The sequence below is a fragment of the Lagopus leucura genome, unplaced genomic scaffold (genome assembly GCF_019238085.1).
Source record: "Lagopus leucura isolate 7727_CA_CO unplaced genomic scaffold, USGS_WTPT01 Super-Scaffold_100004, whole genome shotgun sequence".
NCBI classification, from domain to species: Eukaryota; Metazoa; Chordata; class Aves; order Galliformes; family Phasianidae; genus Lagopus; species Lagopus leucura.
Window position 1 is genome coordinate 25,949,077 of NW_024962264.1, and position 17,856 is coordinate 25,966,932.

General features: G+C 42.6%; 1 protein-coding gene across 1 annotated transcript in view; it reads right to left on the bottom strand.

Moving 5' to 3' along the window:
* ARHGAP24 (Rho GTPase activating protein 24) overlaps positions 1-16,962 on the bottom strand; it is a 154,951-nt gene extending 137,989 nt beyond the window's left edge. The window contains exon 1 of the mRNA XM_042872096.1: positions 16,789-16,962. Within this exon, the coding sequence (XP_042728030.1) occupies positions 16,789-16,879 (91 nt within the window). The 5' untranslated portion in view covers positions 16,880-16,962. The remainder of the gene's footprint in view (positions 1-16,788) is intronic.
* Between the last annotated feature and the right edge of the window lie 894 nt (positions 16,963-17,856).

Consider the following 17,856-nt stretch of genomic DNA (forward strand, 5'->3'; position numbering starts at 1 on the left):
CAGCACAAAAGAGATCTAGAAGGCTACTACTGTGCTTTCATTCTGTACTGTGATTTAGGATGATATTATGAGTCTGAAATGTTAAAAGAAAGTAATAGAAGCCTTTCAAGTGCCCTCAAAGTCAGATATCTGCGTGTCATGTATCTGGACAACTTCTGCTTTCAATGGAAGCCTGATCTCTACTTCAAAGAGAGGAAGTTAGGCAAAAAGGGAAAGAATGTACACCTAAGTGCTGGCAGCCCCAGGAAACTCAAGACCAAAGGGCCATATCTATCAATTTCCCAACACTGTAAAGACACACCAAAGACTACAAAATACTTAACCAAGAACAACTGAAGACCCAAGCTCTTGCATTCCTCCATCTCCGCCACCAGTTCACAATATTTGCTCATTTAATTATTTGAATCATCACACAATAGAAGCATGAATTCTGCACATACATTGCTACATAACTTCTGATTGCTGCAGTCAGCGGCTTCAACACTTGGGATGTTCCAAAGTAGAATGTAAATTCTGCATGTGATATCTTTCTCTGCTATTTTCTGCTTGTTTCAAAATTTCCTATGAACACAACAAGATGGTGTTTTGCAGGAAATGCTTGAAACATTCTCAAAGGAGCACCCATTTCTGGCTCAAGAGTCACAGAAGATTTGCAAATGAGCTTAAAGATAAACAGTTAACCACAGGATTTTCACGCAACCAAGAACTTCGGTGTTCCAATGGTATTAAATACTTCACTAGGACTATTGACCAGAGTATGATAAATAGAACTAGGACCAGAAGGTTACTGAACTAGCCATGCAGAACTCTTCACACAATGACATGATTTTTGTGTGTATATACACACACATACATATATACCAGAGATGTTGGGTGTTAGCAAAGTCTTCCTGTTGCAGTACTGCTGGTGCACATACCATTAAAAAACACACACTGTAAGCAGATGGCCTGTCTGCAAGGTCCTTTGCACAGGAAGTTTAAACCTTTTGTGCTAGAGGGAGAAGAGTGCTCTAAATTGAGTTTCTACAAGCAGTTTTCAAAGTACACTTCTCAGTAGTTTTACCACAGATGGAATTTTCACCTATGGACAAATGGCTACCTTTCAACTATCAGGTTAAGACATAGAACATGGCACCATGAAGGACAGTGTAATAGAGTCCTTCTGTTCACACTAAAATGGATTGTTGTTCCCAAGGAAGTCACTAAATGAGCTAAAAATGAACCTGTCTCACAATCTAAGATTTGTCAGCAATACCCAGAGGGCATTTTGATTTGCAACCCTGTAGCAATATACAGTATTACCACTGTCACAGTTGCACAGATTTTTGAAGAAGCAGGTGCAGAAGTGGGTCGACATCAAAGACTTTTTCCAATGGACCTGTCACTGAAAAATCATGCACAGGACAAAAGTGAGCACAAAGATGTACAGCCTCTCCCTGTTTTAAATTGTTTTTCCAACCCTGAAACACTTATGAACCATTTAGTAGAAGTCTGAAAAAGGTACTCAAGAGAAACACTTAGCTTTCCCTGTGATATTTGCTGCAGGTAACAAATTCTGCAAGATGGAAACATGAATACAACAAAGAAACTGAGGAACAAAACACACACATCAATTTTAGAGCCTGGTCATTGTCTGTTCAACCCAGAATCCATCACAGAGCAAGGATCAAGTCCTCTCTGAAGAGATCTGCTTTTGCAAGGACAAAATGAGTCTAACAACCAGCTTAATATTGACCCTACACATCCAGAGTCTACCACCAGTGCATCATCACACAAATCACAAGAGGTGATTCAAAACATAGAGAGAACATTACAGCCAGCTCTTTCAGCCTAGAAGAGAATGAGGCAGCAGGAAGAAGAAAAAAAAAAAAAAAAGAATAGATAGCTTTTCCATAATATTATAGAGGCAATTTTTACATATGATTTTAAATGAGCAACAATAAAAGCAAAATAGATATTTATCATGTTTATTGCTTGATGCTGATACTTGGCAATAAATCTTTGTATGTGCGATTTACTGCCAAATTCATGTATAAGCTCAACTACACAACAGTTTCTGAGAAAATGAATAGCATCATTTTAAGGTTATTAGACTACAATTATGAACATACTCCAACCAATCCAAACTGAAGTTTCAGCTTCACATTCCAAACCCTGCACGTTTCTTAATATCTTCTCTTTTCAAATTTGATTTCAAGTCCTGCTTTTCATTAAAATCAGTGATTTCAGAAACATTCTAATACATGAAAATTCAATGCAGGATATTATTACTTACATTAGATACTGTTTTACAATACACGCTGAAAAACAAGCAACTTCATTTTTAATTTAAAACTAAAAATATATATTGTGACCATTACTGGTCACAATTACACAAATGAGCATTTTCTGGGGGGAAAAGTCTTCAGGAAAGCGGTTGACCAGCCCTGTTGCATACAATACCCAAAGGAGTATTGCATGGCTCCTAGAAATAGGAAACCAACAGCATTAAATGGTGGCAAACAGTTTCAATAATGCATCTTCTATGCAGACAGAACACTCCCCTTATACTTGGAACACGCAGGCAGAAATCTGACCCTGTACCCATGTCACGCTTAATATGAAGGACTAAGTCACGGTTTATCCCTTTTATTACTCAATTGAGAACCACACAAAGCAAAAGAGAAATAGAAGGAAACTGAGAAAATGTCACCACAACGGACAGACAAAAGGAAATCTAGACACATCTGGATGTTATGAAAGCAACATATTTTCAACATGACTTTCCATTCTTCTATCTGGCAAATGTGTATTGCATGTGTGAAAACCTAATCCTGAGTTTTTTGAATTACAGTGCAGAAATACAAAATACCCCAGAAGAACAGTCAAGCTTTTGCTGGTGAAAACAAAAAGCCCATGATAAACAGCATAGCACAAGATGAAGAATGTTTTAAAAGGAATAGATTTAAATACATTATTCCAAAACAAAACTGCCCTAGTATCCTCCATTCAGTTAGATGTACAGTTATATTTGTGCAGAAGAAGGAAGGGCACAAGCAGCTCTCACAGCAGTAGAACACTCCTGAGAAACTGCTGCAGAGCCTGGGGTACCCCAGCAGAGATCTCATATCTGGGTTTTGGAGAAGCGTCCATCCAGAATACACCTCAGGGCCCCAATTTTCACTCAAGCAGCCCTGCAGTGAAGGTTATTCCATGCAAACATTTAAAGCTTCAGTCTGCAAAGCGAAGCCTTCACAAGCTGTTTTGACATCCCTAAAGAATGTGGTCATTTGGAAGCAATTAAACATTTTACACAGCTCAGACTTAGTCCAGAGTTTTCCTTTCGATCCTAACAAAATTGTTGTTCTTGGATAGTAGTGTAACTTCAAGATGTAAAAGATTGTTTGATCCTCAAGAGAAGCGCAGGAATCACTTTTGATAGTGAAAGAACAAATGACACATTTATTTCAGCCTATTGCTTGCAAGAAATCCACATTTTGAATACACATTTTGTCTTCTCTAATTAAAATAGTCTGAAAGGAATATAAAGTAGACATAGATCTCTCTCCATTACTGTTTCCTAACAGCAGTAATATGTAACAAATTATTTCCAAACTTGCTCTCCAATTCAATCTGAAAAATAATAAATCATACCAACGTATTAGCAGCTTATTTGGGGTGTTTGATTTTTCTCACTGGAGACAAAGACAGCTTGGAAGGCACTCAGGGCAGAGGAATGAAGATGAGCATTTGGTTGTACTGAGGCCGTGACAGCCAAGAAAAGAATACAAAACATTCCACAGATGTTTAGAGGGTGCAAACAGCAAGAAGAAAACAACTTAAAGGGGAAGATGACAAACATTGATGCACTGAGGCAGGAAAGGCAAAGGCTCATGAAGACATGATGGACATCAGCCATGTCCATTGGCAGCTCTATGAATCAGTGGAGTCATCTTCCCACAGCATGTGCAAGCAAGCAAACACTGCCTCATTTAGGTAGCAGAAACAAAAACCGTGCTCCATGTCTCAGCAAAAGCCCTCCCACGTCTCTCCACTGCTTCAGAGCAAGAAACACAGGCATGGTGAGCACAAGTGTGGTTACTTTTTCCATGCTCCACCTTCATCCACATACAGACTAAACAAAATGCTCTGGATCATATTCACACAACTTCATAATCCTGACAACTACAATACCATCAAACCCAAAGCTTTTGTGATGATCCCATACATAAATACATCTATATTCTGAAAATAGGATTCTTTTACTGTTTACCAAACTATTTCCCAGTACTGCTACAGCCCATTTTTTTTTTTTTTTTTTTTTTTTTTTTTTAAGTTTCTCAGAGGTTTGAGATTTGCATTGTTTCTCATCAAGATCACTGTTCTAAATGTGGCTCCAGTGTTATAAAAACACAGCAGTTCAGGTCAAAGCATCTTAGTACTCCTCACTGGTAGTTATTTCTATTGCCTAGATAAGAAAAAAAAAAAAAAAAACACATGTCAAAATTATTTTTACAATGACGATAGCAAACCTGCACAGGTTAAAACATCTTTGAGCACTGAACCCAATCCCTGCCACAAGCAAGCTGCCAAGATGTCACCAGCCACACCTGGGGCAAATGCTTCAAGCCCCATGCTAAGAGCTGCTGTGAGGGAAAGGGACGTTCAATAGTTCCAGCAAAGTGCTGTTGATCATGGAGCTCATCCCAAACCTATTGATGCACAGGTATGCTCCCTGAATACATACATAATTTACTCTGGCCCACTGTAGGCAGGGGCTGCAACGAGCACCAGCTTGTAGGTAGCCTATGAAGACATGTACACCTGGAAGCTTCTTCACCTTCCAATATCACAAGATAACTTTTTACTTATTTACTCAAAATTTGCCAACCTTGCACAGCCACAGGAGGGCAAATGAAAATCTGGCTCTCCAGAAGAATGAGAAATTATTTCTTATAATAGCATTCGTATTTAGCCATTGGAAAACCTTGGAAAAGTTTACTGTATCTCAACAACAGTAAAACAGTTCTGAAGAACAGCTTCTCTGCATTAGCTGTAGGAAACAGCAGCAGTACTAGCATAACTATGCAAAAAAGCACAAAGTTATCCTGTAGACCTTAGCTCTGATTTAATTACTACTGAATAAGGAGTGAGACATTCACAACATATTTCACAACTTGCTATGCTTAAGCCTATTTGTATGGCTTTTAGAATGTTGCAACATACACAAAATGAGAACAGGAAATTAAGGACTACCCACTAAAAAGAGGGTTTCATTTTAGGCACTGCTCAGAAGAACTGGCAGCTTCAAGTTCAGCAGCTTGCCATTACACTGAAGACAATTCACAAGGCACTGCAGCAGGGAGCATCTGTAATCACTTAATTCATTTCACTTCTTTGTTCCTCCACCCCAACACAGCATTTTTGTGAAGTGCCACCCTGAGCTATTGAAAGTTTTCTTGAATTCAGCAGTCAGATAAAAATCTAGAGTTGCTCTTGCTTGTGCTTGGTATTTGTGATCAATAACATGATCCCGTGTCTGTTCTCTGACTGATAGAATTAATTTTCCTGCAATCATTCACTTGCAGACTGTTCACATTTATCACCTCCTTCCCACAAATGCCTTACAAAGTTGAACAGCTGCACAGATACAGACATTTGTGCTGCCCAACAACAAAGCATGGCTATTAGCAGCAAGCAAACACTGAAGACGTGCAGCTTGGGTAAACTGAAGGGGTTTGAAAGCCTAGAGAACCATGGCAATTACTCATTTTTCTTCCACAGACTTATTTTTCCCCAGCCCTGTCAATGACATCATCCTATTTACACATCTCATCTGTACAGACACAGAATAAGGTATGTCTAAACAGTTCAGCAGCACTGCTTCAAGAGGCACTGATTCAGCACCCTGCTCTGCCTTTAACACCTCTCTCACATCCCACAGCCAATTGGCAATGGCCAAGCTGTAGATCCCTACTTGTACATCACACCCAATTACTTCTGCTCAATGCCAGGCCGGATGTGGCTCTGGGCAGCCTGGTCTAGTGGTTGGCAACCCTGCATATATCAAGGGGTTGAAACTAGATGATCATTGTGGTTCTTTTCAACCCAGCCCATTCTATGACTATGATCTCCTTCCAACCAGGGCAAAACCATGGGTTTTTCTCAGCAACATGGGACAGACTGGAAGCTGACAGAAGATAGATGGGCACAAAAATGCTAAAGCTATAGAGAAGAACATTTCTAGAAACTATCAAGAAGTACCTGTTGCTAAACACACAGCAGCACAGCATCATACATCAACCTGACATCTGTAGATTCCATTTGTTAGCTGCAAAAATGTTAATAAAGTACTAATAAACTCACAAGACAAAAGTTAAGCCTAGATGCTACCAGCAGAAACTGAATAGCAACAGGACCTGGGCAACATCTTCAGGATCTCCAAGACAAAGTAGCTCTGACTTTTCCACAAACAAAAATAAGTGCAGGAAAAAAAAAAAAAAAAAAAAATCACTGTTCCCTTTTGGTGGGCTCCTTGGCTGAGAAAAACCTGTTTAAGAAGTGAATTCAATACTAACCTCTGTGGTAAGACTGAGGCTTTACCCCTACTTCCTACTGCCTACTGCAACTTCAGAGGCCACATTCAGCAGGCTATCTCATGAAACTTCTCCAATTCCTCCATCTCCATGCCCTGCTTCACAAAACTCACAGCTAAACCAACCAGTCATCCTAACATCACAATGGATTCCCAAGCCCCTTCATGTGTGCTGTTGTCCCAGGGCAGGGAAAATTGCCTTCCATTCAGCTGGAAACCAACAACCTTCTGACAGAAACCTGGGCAAGAACCAGTCCCTTCTCATATCAACTTCCAGCAAGAACACAGTCTCTTTCTTGAGAGATCTTTCAGCACCACCAAACATATCACAAGTTGCAGTATAAAGATACTCTCTAGAGAGCTCTGTAATATTTTAATAGGCTGGTTAAAAGGGGAAGAAATTGCAGGATCATGTCGTGATTTCCACAGTATTTTACTTTTTCCTACCTTAAGAGCCTTGAAAAATCATACAAATGACAAACTAGCCAAAAAAAACATCATCTTTTTGTTCTGCTGTCAGCGAGTTCCAGAGCAAGCAGTTTGATCCTACCAGTTTCCAAGTGATGTGTCTAGGCATCCAGGCTGCACAGCTAGGAGAGCCATTCAAGTCTTCCGGCTTTTAAATACATCCAGAAAGCTTGTTTAACAAGCCTATTTGGCGCTGATTTTTTTTTTTTTCCCCAATAAGTCACCTTCTCAGTTTTGTGATGAGACTTCCACCCTGTCATTGCTAGTCCTCTACACTAGATGCCAAAGGAGCTGCGTTCCTGCCTGCTTTTAAACCCACAGCAAACTATATTCCCCAGGTGCGCAGAAGCACTCTCAGCTTGTCTTTGAGCCCCTCTACATCCTATGTTTAAACCTACCCATGATCTTCACACTGACCTAAAACAGACCTTGTGACAACTCAGTAGTTTGTGAGCTCATACCTTTTAGTCTGCACAGGATCACAGGATCGTAGAGGTTGGAAGGGACCTCCAGAGATCATTGAGTCCAACCCCCCTGCCAAAGCAGGTTCCCTACAGCAGGTCGCACAGGTCGGCATCCAGGCAGGTCTTGAACATCTCCAGAGAAGGAGACTCCACCACCTCCCTGGGCAGCCTGTTCCAGTGCTCCGTCACCTCACTGTAAAGAAGTTCTTGCGCACATTTGTGCAGAACTTCCTATGCTGCAATTTCCAGCCGTTTCCCCTTGTCCTGTCTCCACTCACCACTGAAAAGAGTCCGGCCTCGCCATTCTGCCCCCCACACCTTAGATATTTATAGACCTGGATCAGGTCCCCTCTCAGTCTCCTTTTCTCAAGGCTGAACAGACCCAGTTCACTCAGCCTTTCCTCATAGGAGGGATGCTCCAGGCCCTTCACCATCTTTGTGGCAAATCCTTTAACCTGCACTGTTACACCACTGCCAGCATTCAAGAAGTGCTGGCTGAAGCTGTCAGCAATTTCCTCAAGGAAGGGTTTTAAACATGCTTGCTATCTGGCTTCCATCCTTCTAGGCAGTTCCACAATACCATCAGTTACTCACAAGTGTGTGCAACACTCCATTCCCTGAAATCAGAGAAGGCAGATCACAACTGAGAACAACTTATGTACTGCATAAACCAAAACCTACTCTATCTTACCTACTGACCTACACTCAAGAGCATTGTGTGGATAAATGCAGGCCTTTCTAGCTGCATGTCATAATTTCTGAACAGCATAATTTCTGAACATAGGTAGGAGAGGAACAGCAGATGGGACAATTTCACCTACAGCATCCTGAAGTTCTACTGTATCAGGCGAGGAGGTTTCACTGATAGTCAAAAAAAGTAGTTCTTGTTGAGAATCCCAAGCCAACTAAACTTACATAGGTAATTGTCTGACTAGCCTAGAAATTCCTTCATCAGAAGATTTAGTTACCATATCCCGGTTTTATTCTGTATGTCACAGTTAAAATGGGCCAAAAGGGACCATTCATTAAGCAAAGTTGTTGTACTGTTTTTCTGTTACCCCATCTCATCTACCTGTTCATCCCAGACTTAATCACTTTAAAAAAAAGTGGAAAATGGAAATTCTCACTCAAGATGAAGAGGAGATGTGTACCAGGCATACTACAGAATAGGACTTCATAGAGTTTGGTAGCACACAAATAGAAGTTATTTGGGACACAAAGATTTACATTTAATGGGAATTATCACAGCACTCTGAGTACTTCAAGGCTACATTAACTAAGATGCACACAAACCATACCTCACAAGGAACCTCTGACCCCCAGCTAGGGATGAAAGGCCATGAATCAGTAAGGTATGCAACTTCATATTCACATTAGAATGCTATTTAAGGCAACACGGCAGAAGAAACTGAACAGCCCCCTGGTCTGTCAGACAAAGCAGTCTATCACATGGCACCTCCAAGGTTCATAGCAAATAAAACTTAACATGCTGGTCTTTTTCAGCAAGAAGTACAAAAAAAGTCAAATGAAATCAGGCCACTCCACAATAAGATGTTATCACAAATATCACACTCAGCCTCTATTCTGCCCCATACAGAGCCATACTGTACAAAGATACGTTGCATAACTTCTGGTATAAGAGGAGATGTATTGCCAAGCTTCAAGTACCTTTATAAGGGAGAGGTATGACAGACCCAAGGCAAAGTTTCATTTCATCCATATAGAGTGCCATCAGCCTGGCCAGGACACCAAGCTGAAAACCCAAGAGAATTCTGCTTCTTAACGACATCCTGCACTGCCACAAAGGTGAGCAGAGCTACCAGATCTCATGGGACACATTTCAGCTAGGAGCTTCTCAAACCTCAACTTGTGCATGCATCAGCACAACCCAATTGTTCTGCCCACAGTCCAGCTGCACCATCAGCCTGGGAGCCAATCGGACCAGTTCTCTGCTTGCCCTACCTGTGCACAGCAATGCCTCTCTGACACCTGCCCATTTTTCAGATCCTCAGAAAAGCAGCTGAAATGCCACTCAGGCTTGCTGGTATCCCTCAGCAGCACTGCTCACAGCCCATTCTTCCAGTTTTCCTCCTGCCACTGTAGCAGCATGACCTTTTCATTATTGTTTCCTTGCCCTGGACTCATTCAGTGCTTGGTATAATGGCACAGACTAGAAATTATTTCTTTTACTGGCTATTTCCATTAGGTATCGTACACTATTTCATCACTACTTACTGTACACTTATGGAGCAACAATAATGAACGTGCCCTTGTGGCTAGAAATGACACCATTTTCTATTACTCCCTAAGAAAAGGAAGAAAAGAAAAACTCACGTCTCAAAGCCTTTCTGCTCACACCAGGCGATGAATACCTCCGAAGCAGCGTCCCAGGAGTGACAACATCAAATAAGGTACAGACATCTGACGGGAGCCTCGGCATTTAGAATTCTTTCTTCTGATGCTAGCAGAGGATCACCCTGATGCTAAACTCCTGTTCTGCAGTTCTCCAGTTGCCAAGGGCAGGTATCAGGTGCTGTGAGCCTGCATTGTACAGCTCTGCTGCGTGAAAGCTTAATCTCGTTATGTGATAAATAGTCTTGACACTGAACGTGCCATGTGGCGCACACTCAACTGGCTGCTTTAGTCCCTTACCCGTGTGAGTCCTGCACAGCAAAGGGCAGCACCACAGCTGATACTGCATGTAGTAAATCCTAAGTAACAGCTGACCAGACCAGAGTTGAATTGCCACAGCAAGCAAGAATCGCTTGCAACATCAATGTTAGGATATTGTAAACTCTTCAGAATTAGTCAGGTTTCCCAGACTCCCCAGACTCATGGTTGACTTGCTACAAAACAGAACCCTCAAAAGGAAAATAATGAAAAAAATCTTGCCATAAGCAAGATTGGGGTTCGCTGCTGGTTGTATTTTCATCCTGGCACATCACACGTGAAGTATTCCTGCAGTAAGGGACTATTCTGCTCTTTCACATCAGTTCATGCACAGAGAGCACAACCTTCCAAATCATTAAACACAGCTTCTGAAGCCAGCCCCATGGTTACTTTCAGAATGAAAAAGCACTGTCAAAACAGCTGCTGTAATGTTTCCCCACACTGCACTCCCCACAGTCCCCAGTCAGGAATTCCTGACCGTAAGAAACCTTTGTTTCACATCCCAGTTCACTCATGGATAGCCTATACCCATTTACTCCTGCATTACCATGTAAACTAACAGTGCCTTCCCACTTTCACTAGCTTACATAAAAGCCAGTTCTGATTCTTTCATATAGACAAGCTTCAACAGTTAATGGAGCAACCCAAAAACACCCAGTCCCTTTTGCTTACAAACAGATAAATGGTTTTTACCTTCAGCTTTCAGTATTTCAAGCCATGACTTGTGGCAGTGCCTTCTTACAGCTTCTTGCTGTTCATTCAGGTGTCCCTTGTCAGAAAAACCCAAGCTAGGAAAGCCTGCTAGCATAAGTCCTTGATCTCTACTTGTACAAATATGTGCAATTTTAAATGCTATTTTTCACAAATTGAAGGAGTGACTCAATTTTGAGTGCTGTACATGAAACTCTTCATCCCATGACAGTACAACTGAACAACACATTCAAGTGTAAAACTAGTTTGCTTCATATTTTACAGCTATCTCCCCTGAACCACGCTACTGCCCAGAGCACAAGCATGTGAGACATTAAACTCACTTGAAATCACATGGTTTTGATTACCACTCTCCATTTGCCTTTTTTTTTTCCCCCTTTCTTTTTTTTAACATTCAGAGTTGAGCATCTAAGTCCATAGCTGCTACAACCTAAAGCAAGCTGACATTTCTTGCATTAAATTATTTCAGAAATCTGGGCTTCAAGCTTCTGAAACCCTGTGTTAACGAGGACACATTTCATAACAGTTAAAAGTCCTTCTCCACATTAATAATTGCTTACTTGCAGATGAATTCATTGACTTTTACCTAAACTGTGTTTTAAATGCAGCTTTCAAATGTTTGGAGTGCCATACAACAAAATCGTGCACTTTTACTATTTTTAAAAATAAATAATAGAATGAACAGCACTGCAAGTAAACCTGCCTTACTGCAAGTACTGAAGGGTATTTTCCCATACAAATAAAGAAAATTCGTTCTTAGCCTACAACAGTTACTAATTTGTAGTAGCAGCACTGCTTTACACTTTCTTTCCAAAACTTTATTTTTGGCTAAACTTCAGACCTATTATTGAATTAGGCTTCTTGAGCAGGACTTCTCCCATTCACTTCTATACTTGACAAATTTCACATCAAAGTTACTCAACTCAAAACACCACGTGCTCCAGCAGTGCTGATGATTAAGGTCCCCAATACTACAGGGAGCATCATAACACCAAGCCCATCTGCAAATCTCACATTCTAGGCGATTCCTTTCAGCTCCACTAAATGCAGAACCTAAGCAGGTTTTTCACTTGCAAGCCTAAGAACTCCCAGTCCTTTAAAAAAAAAAGAAAAACAAAAACCAAAAATCAGTTGCATCGCTGTTCCAAGCCCCAAAATAGGTCTTCTGACACCTTTATTTATCTTAATGCTTTAAAAAAAAAAAAAAAAAAAACACTAGAGGAGGGGAAAAAAAAGAAGAATCTGTGGGAGCAGCTGCACAAATATTGCAGCTGCCAGAGACAGAGCTACTCTCCAGCATCCAGATTTCATGCTTTGTGTTGTGCAATACACTTCGCAGTGGATAACCACAGTGACTTCACATGCACGTGACACAGGGTTTTGGTCTCAGTTGTGGCTGTGAGGCAAAAAAAGCTCCACGCACAGCCACCAGAAGACAACACACTCAGGTCTGTGTGCCTAGAGAGTAGCTAGGCATCCAGAGGCTTAGAGGAAACTGCCAGACATCAAAGTTACAGAACTAATATACTGCTTGCTGTGACTTCACATGGACAAACACCTTGAAACTATCATAGAAAGCAAAGTTCCTTATGGTACAAGGATTTACATGAATTTTTTTCTCAACACCTTCAAATCAATAAAAGCTCCTACCCATCCTAATGCCCACGCATTTCCCACTGAAGAACAGCAAGTGATCCAGGACAGCAAGGATCTATGCCAAGCTGCCTGCTGCAATCATTCAGCTTCTTCAAACAAGCAGCAAAAATATCAGGTTATTTTTCTCCCAGTTAATGAACTTCCAAACAAAACAGAATTGTGACAACAAACAGCAGCTATGATGGGCAAAAGTCATCCCTGTGGCCCAGCACGCTACCTTGGGCTGAAGTTTAGGTCTCAGTAGCAAGCAGAACTAACACAAGCACTGGATGTCACTCTCAACTAGCTACCCCTTAACTCTAGGTTTTCCCCTTATTAACCACAACTTTTTCCAGCAAGTATTTGTGCATCTGAATTATACTTGAAGTCTTACGTGGACACAGTCCTACCTCCTGTTTCTTGCAAACCCACCACTCCTGCTCTTAGATATACCCCTCTTAGAGCTCCTGTACTGGTAGAAATATTACCTCTTTTCTCAGGTAAGCAGCAATAGGGCAAGAGGGAATGGCCTTAAGTTGCAGCAGGAGAGATTCAGGTTGGATACCAGGAAACATTTCTTTTTAGGAGGAGTGGTGAGGCAGTGGCACAAGGAGTTGTCCAAGGAGGTGGTGGAGTCACCATCCCTGGAGGTGTTCAGAAACCGTGGAGATGTGGCAATGAGGGGCATGGTTACTGGGCATGGTGGGGATGGGTTGGACTGGATGAACATTTCCAGCCCTAATGATTTTATGATTCTGTTATTCTATAAAATTGCCTGTTCACCCTCCCGAGGCCAATCAAACTTTTTAGCTTCTATAGCACATCACACGTCTGCTCCATTTGGAATGACCCAGTTAATTCTTAGAAGCAAAAGACACAAAAAACATCACTCCTTAAAATGCAGTCTTCTTAACTGATGTGACACTTAACTGCACAGAACTAAATATAGGAAAAAAGAAAAGTATCTTATTGCAAGAAGCTATATAAACACTGCCAAAGGAATTCAACACAAGTTGTTGAAATTTGGTCTTTTTGGGCCACAGAACATAGAAGCCCTTCTAAATGAAACTGTACTGCAGTGATCAGAACAAGTTTATTGAAGTTAACAGCACCATGCTTCTTCAGTACCCCCAGCCCAGTGAAGAGTGGCATTTTGATCAGAAAGGCCTAACAAAAACCAGAGCTGGGATGGACAAACAGAATGAGCTCAAACAGTTAACAGGTAAATTGCAGACCGTGACTGCAAATGAGACACTATCTCAGTGCAGGTGGTTTGCTGTCTCAGGGGAACTTGCTTATTTCACTGCTTAGCCAGTGGCTTAGAAGTAGAAATAAGAACTGTGCAGCTGACAAGTAGCAGGGAAGCTGCTAGAGACAAACAGGAAAGGCAGCTGACAGCCACCAATCTGTGCATTCCTATTCAATAGATGCACGAGTGGCAAAGAACTGACAACAGTCAACAGTGCTGGGGGTCTGCTCAACACAACCACCAGCATCACCACCAGGTAATTTAATGAGGACAGAAAAAAATGCAATAAATCTTTGTATTGCAGCAGGACTGCACCTAAAATATCACCTCCAGTGAGAATATTCAAATGTTTGAGTGTTTCAGAGAACTGGAAAGCATTTCAAGGAATAAAGAACTAGAGAGCACATTGACAGAATTGGGTTTTCCACTTCTAAAAAAAATTCTGACAATTTAAAGAGAATACATCCTTCACTTTTCTTCAAGTCTAACAGCTAACTTACAGTGTGTTCACCCACAGGAGAGTTCACAAACAAATGCCAGCCCAGTGCTACAGTTTAACTGCCACAATCTGCACCAGGAATTTTTAAAAAGAAACTCAGGTCAAGCACTCCCCCACCTAATGTGTATAAAGCAAAGTAGCAGCAGCTCCAGGAAGAAAGCATATTTCTAAAGGCCATTCGGTCACCATAAACACCAAGAAGCCTGCAGTGAAGACAGCTAAGTGTAATAGGATGCAAATCACTTCAATCTACCCACTGTGAATTACAACTCTATTTTTCCCCAGTGTGTTTTAAAAATCACATAGTGAGTCAAGCAACAGGAGCTGAAGAGGTCCTGAGAGCTGCTATGTGCTATAGCTGCACCAAGAGCTCACAGGGGATTTCTGTTTCTTGTTACTTCAAGACACAGCCTCCTCAGAAGCCCAACCTATTACCTGGGAGGCAATTCTCTTGAAGGGATCTCCGTTTCCGTCTCTCTGAATCCCATCTTCAGGACCAGTTAAAGCCACCTTCACACACTTAGCCTTTTGTGTGCATGCATGTACTTAAAGTAGGGTTAACTTCAGAATTATCTCATTTAGGAATAGAAGCAGAGAAAAGTCCAAACAAAGAAAAACACAGCTGGGAAACAAGGCAGCAAATCAAAGAAGCAGCAGACAACTTTAGGCATCACGCATGAAGACACACGAGTTTTAAGCACGTTTATTTTTAACACAACCCACAGTATCACACAGTGGAAGATACTTTTTGCAACAACAAAGCCTGCCACAACACAAGAATTTCATGGGAATGGGAGATCAAACTTTGCTTTTCCCTTTGTCTGTAACTCCACATGGCACTTAGCTGATTTCATAGAATGGTTTGAGTTGGAAGTTTGGTCCCAACCCCCTGCTGTAGGCAGGGACACCTCCCTCTCAACCAGGTTGCTCCAAGTCCCATCTAGCCTGGCCTTGAGTGCTTCCAGGGAGGGGGCATCCACAGCCTTGCTGGGCAACCTGTTCCAGTGCCTCACCACCCTCACAGTAAAGAATTTCTTCCTGATATCTAGTCTAAATCCACCCTCTTGCAGTTTAAAACTATTTCCCCTCATCCTGTTGCTACACGTCCTTATGAACAGTCCCTCCCCAGTTTTTCTGGAGGAGGGAATTCTGGCACTTTGCTTTGTCCCTTGACATAGGTAACATTCCCTCCTTTAACTCTTCACCCAAGGGGAACCTAATCCCTGAATACACAGAATGAGTGTCACCATACAGGTACAGAACTACACCACCACTGAAGCACTTAACAGCTTAGTAACAGTTGATTTAATAGGAGTTATTGTCTTCCCCCAGCACAAATACAATTTAGATAAATATTACACAAATTCAGAGTATTGCCTCTACGCTCACACAAGGAATTAATTTGGTTTCTTATTTCTACCTACACAGGACGATGGCACCTAACCAAAAAAGACCATGCAGCTTATTTCCAGTTCTCTGTGCAAACTTTCCAACACCACATGCAATTTATTTGCTGCTGAAAAAAAAACTCATCTTACAGCCTGCATGCACATTACTGGGAACAAACAGATAAATGTTCTGCACATCTCAAATAATAAGAAAAAAAGAAAAATGCTGCTTTACTTTAAAAAGAAATCTGCTTAGTAACTCTAAAATCCACTGAAGATTCCCTATCTCGTGGGCGATTACAATCAAAATGCTCATTGTAAGTTTGCACCAGCGAGCTTGTTATCTCTGAAAGCTTACTACAGACATTTACGAAAGAGAAAAGATGTTGAGACGAGTATCGCCAATCCGAAGACTAATATTAGCCTGGGGATGGCAGAACGCACAAAGATCTTTTGATACCGAGTCCCACGAGTAGTAGGATCGCACATCTTTCGCTCGCATCCCCCGAAAGCGATAGAAAGGCGTGCTGCTGGGGAAGGCTGAGAACAGCGTACAACCAGGCGCACGGAACGCAGCACCCCTCAGCAGGGCAGAGCCACCGAGGACGCACCGACAGCTGCCGCCTCTCTGCCCGCTCGGCAGCAGTCGTTTGCCCGCTGTACCACTCCACGGAAATCACAGCCGCCCTACCTGCCCCGCTTCCAGCGGGAGCCCCACAGCTCCCCGACACGAGGGTTCCTACCTTCTACAAGCGGGGTCGATGCTCTCCCCCATAAGCGTGGCGGCTCCCCGAGACAAAGTGGGGAGCAGTGACAGCCGGGTTTAGCCCGCTCGCACTTCCAAGTTGCTTTCCTTTTCCCCCCTTGGCAACACTCGGAGATGGCTCCCTCCGGCCGTCCCTAAGGAAGCAGCCCAAGAAGTTGGGAAGAGCGACCGCGCTGCGGATGCGTGCACGCACAGCCCGGAGGCTGGAGCAAACTCCCAGGGCCGGCCCTCAGACGCAGCCCGGGGTTTCACGTTTCATTGGCGGCTCCGGAGGAAGCCAGTCGCCTGCCCGCACATCGCTGGACGCTCCGCATCCCACCGCTAGCATCCCCTGCAGGGTTCGGACACGGCTGGAGCTACTCACCGCCGCTGCACAATTCGCCGGAGCCAGGCTCAAAGGGAGTTCCGTCCCCCGTGACACGCGTAGGAGACGGCAAGCGGATGCCAAACACCATCACCCTAGGCAAATTTCTTCCTCTCCCACCCCAAGGGTTTTTCTGCGTGCAGTCCCTCTAGTTAGCCAGACATGCTTCGGTGGCTGTGACCCATCTATTCTGAGCAGCCTGCAGCTCTGAGCCATGGAACAACAGCTTTGCCCCACACAGACCAGACAAGGGTCGCCTTGGACTGGGACACTCAAAACTGTGTGCATTCTATGCAGGCTCGACCAATTCAAAAGGATTAACTGATCATAGTACTTTTAAGAAGTACAGCATGACACCTCCAAGCCTGACCACGGCTCTACACACTAAGCACACCTATGGCAAAGCCTGGCCCACTGCCAGCCACGCAGCAGGCATAGTTGGTGGTGGTGGGGGGTGCATAGTGGAGCTGACAAGTTTATAGAAGAAACTGAAGCAGTTTTTGCGCTCTACCCAAATTTCAGCTTTTGTGCACGTGGACAGATCTAAAGTCATAGACTTCCCCCTCTTGCTACTCACCTCTTACAATCCATCTGGTTCCAGCTCCAATCCCCCACCCCCAGCACAGCAACACTAAAAAAAATCCCAGCTACTACAGGAATTAGTCACAACCTTTTGAAGGCAAGCAGTTTTCTAAGTTTCACTGGAATAGGAAGTTTTTAAATAAGTTATGAATATTTATACACTGCAACATGCAATCAGCTGCAGCTTTGCAACAGGAATACCACTGATATGGAGTGGCTTCTGCTTCTACCATAGAAGTGTGTCCAGGTGTCTGGTTATCCGTAGTGGATCTGGTGGCTGAAATTACAACTCTTTACCCTTCCTTTTCTTGGCAACTGAATTTCCAGCACAACTTGTAGCTGCACTCAACATCTTTGCATTTCTTAAGTGTTCTGGTTTACACAGGCAGGACTAACATAGAACTCATGAAGTTCACATTGCAGAGCTAGTCAGAGGGGAGAATTCATAATCTTTCCCTTCAAATAAAGCTTTTCCTTTTCCTTCCC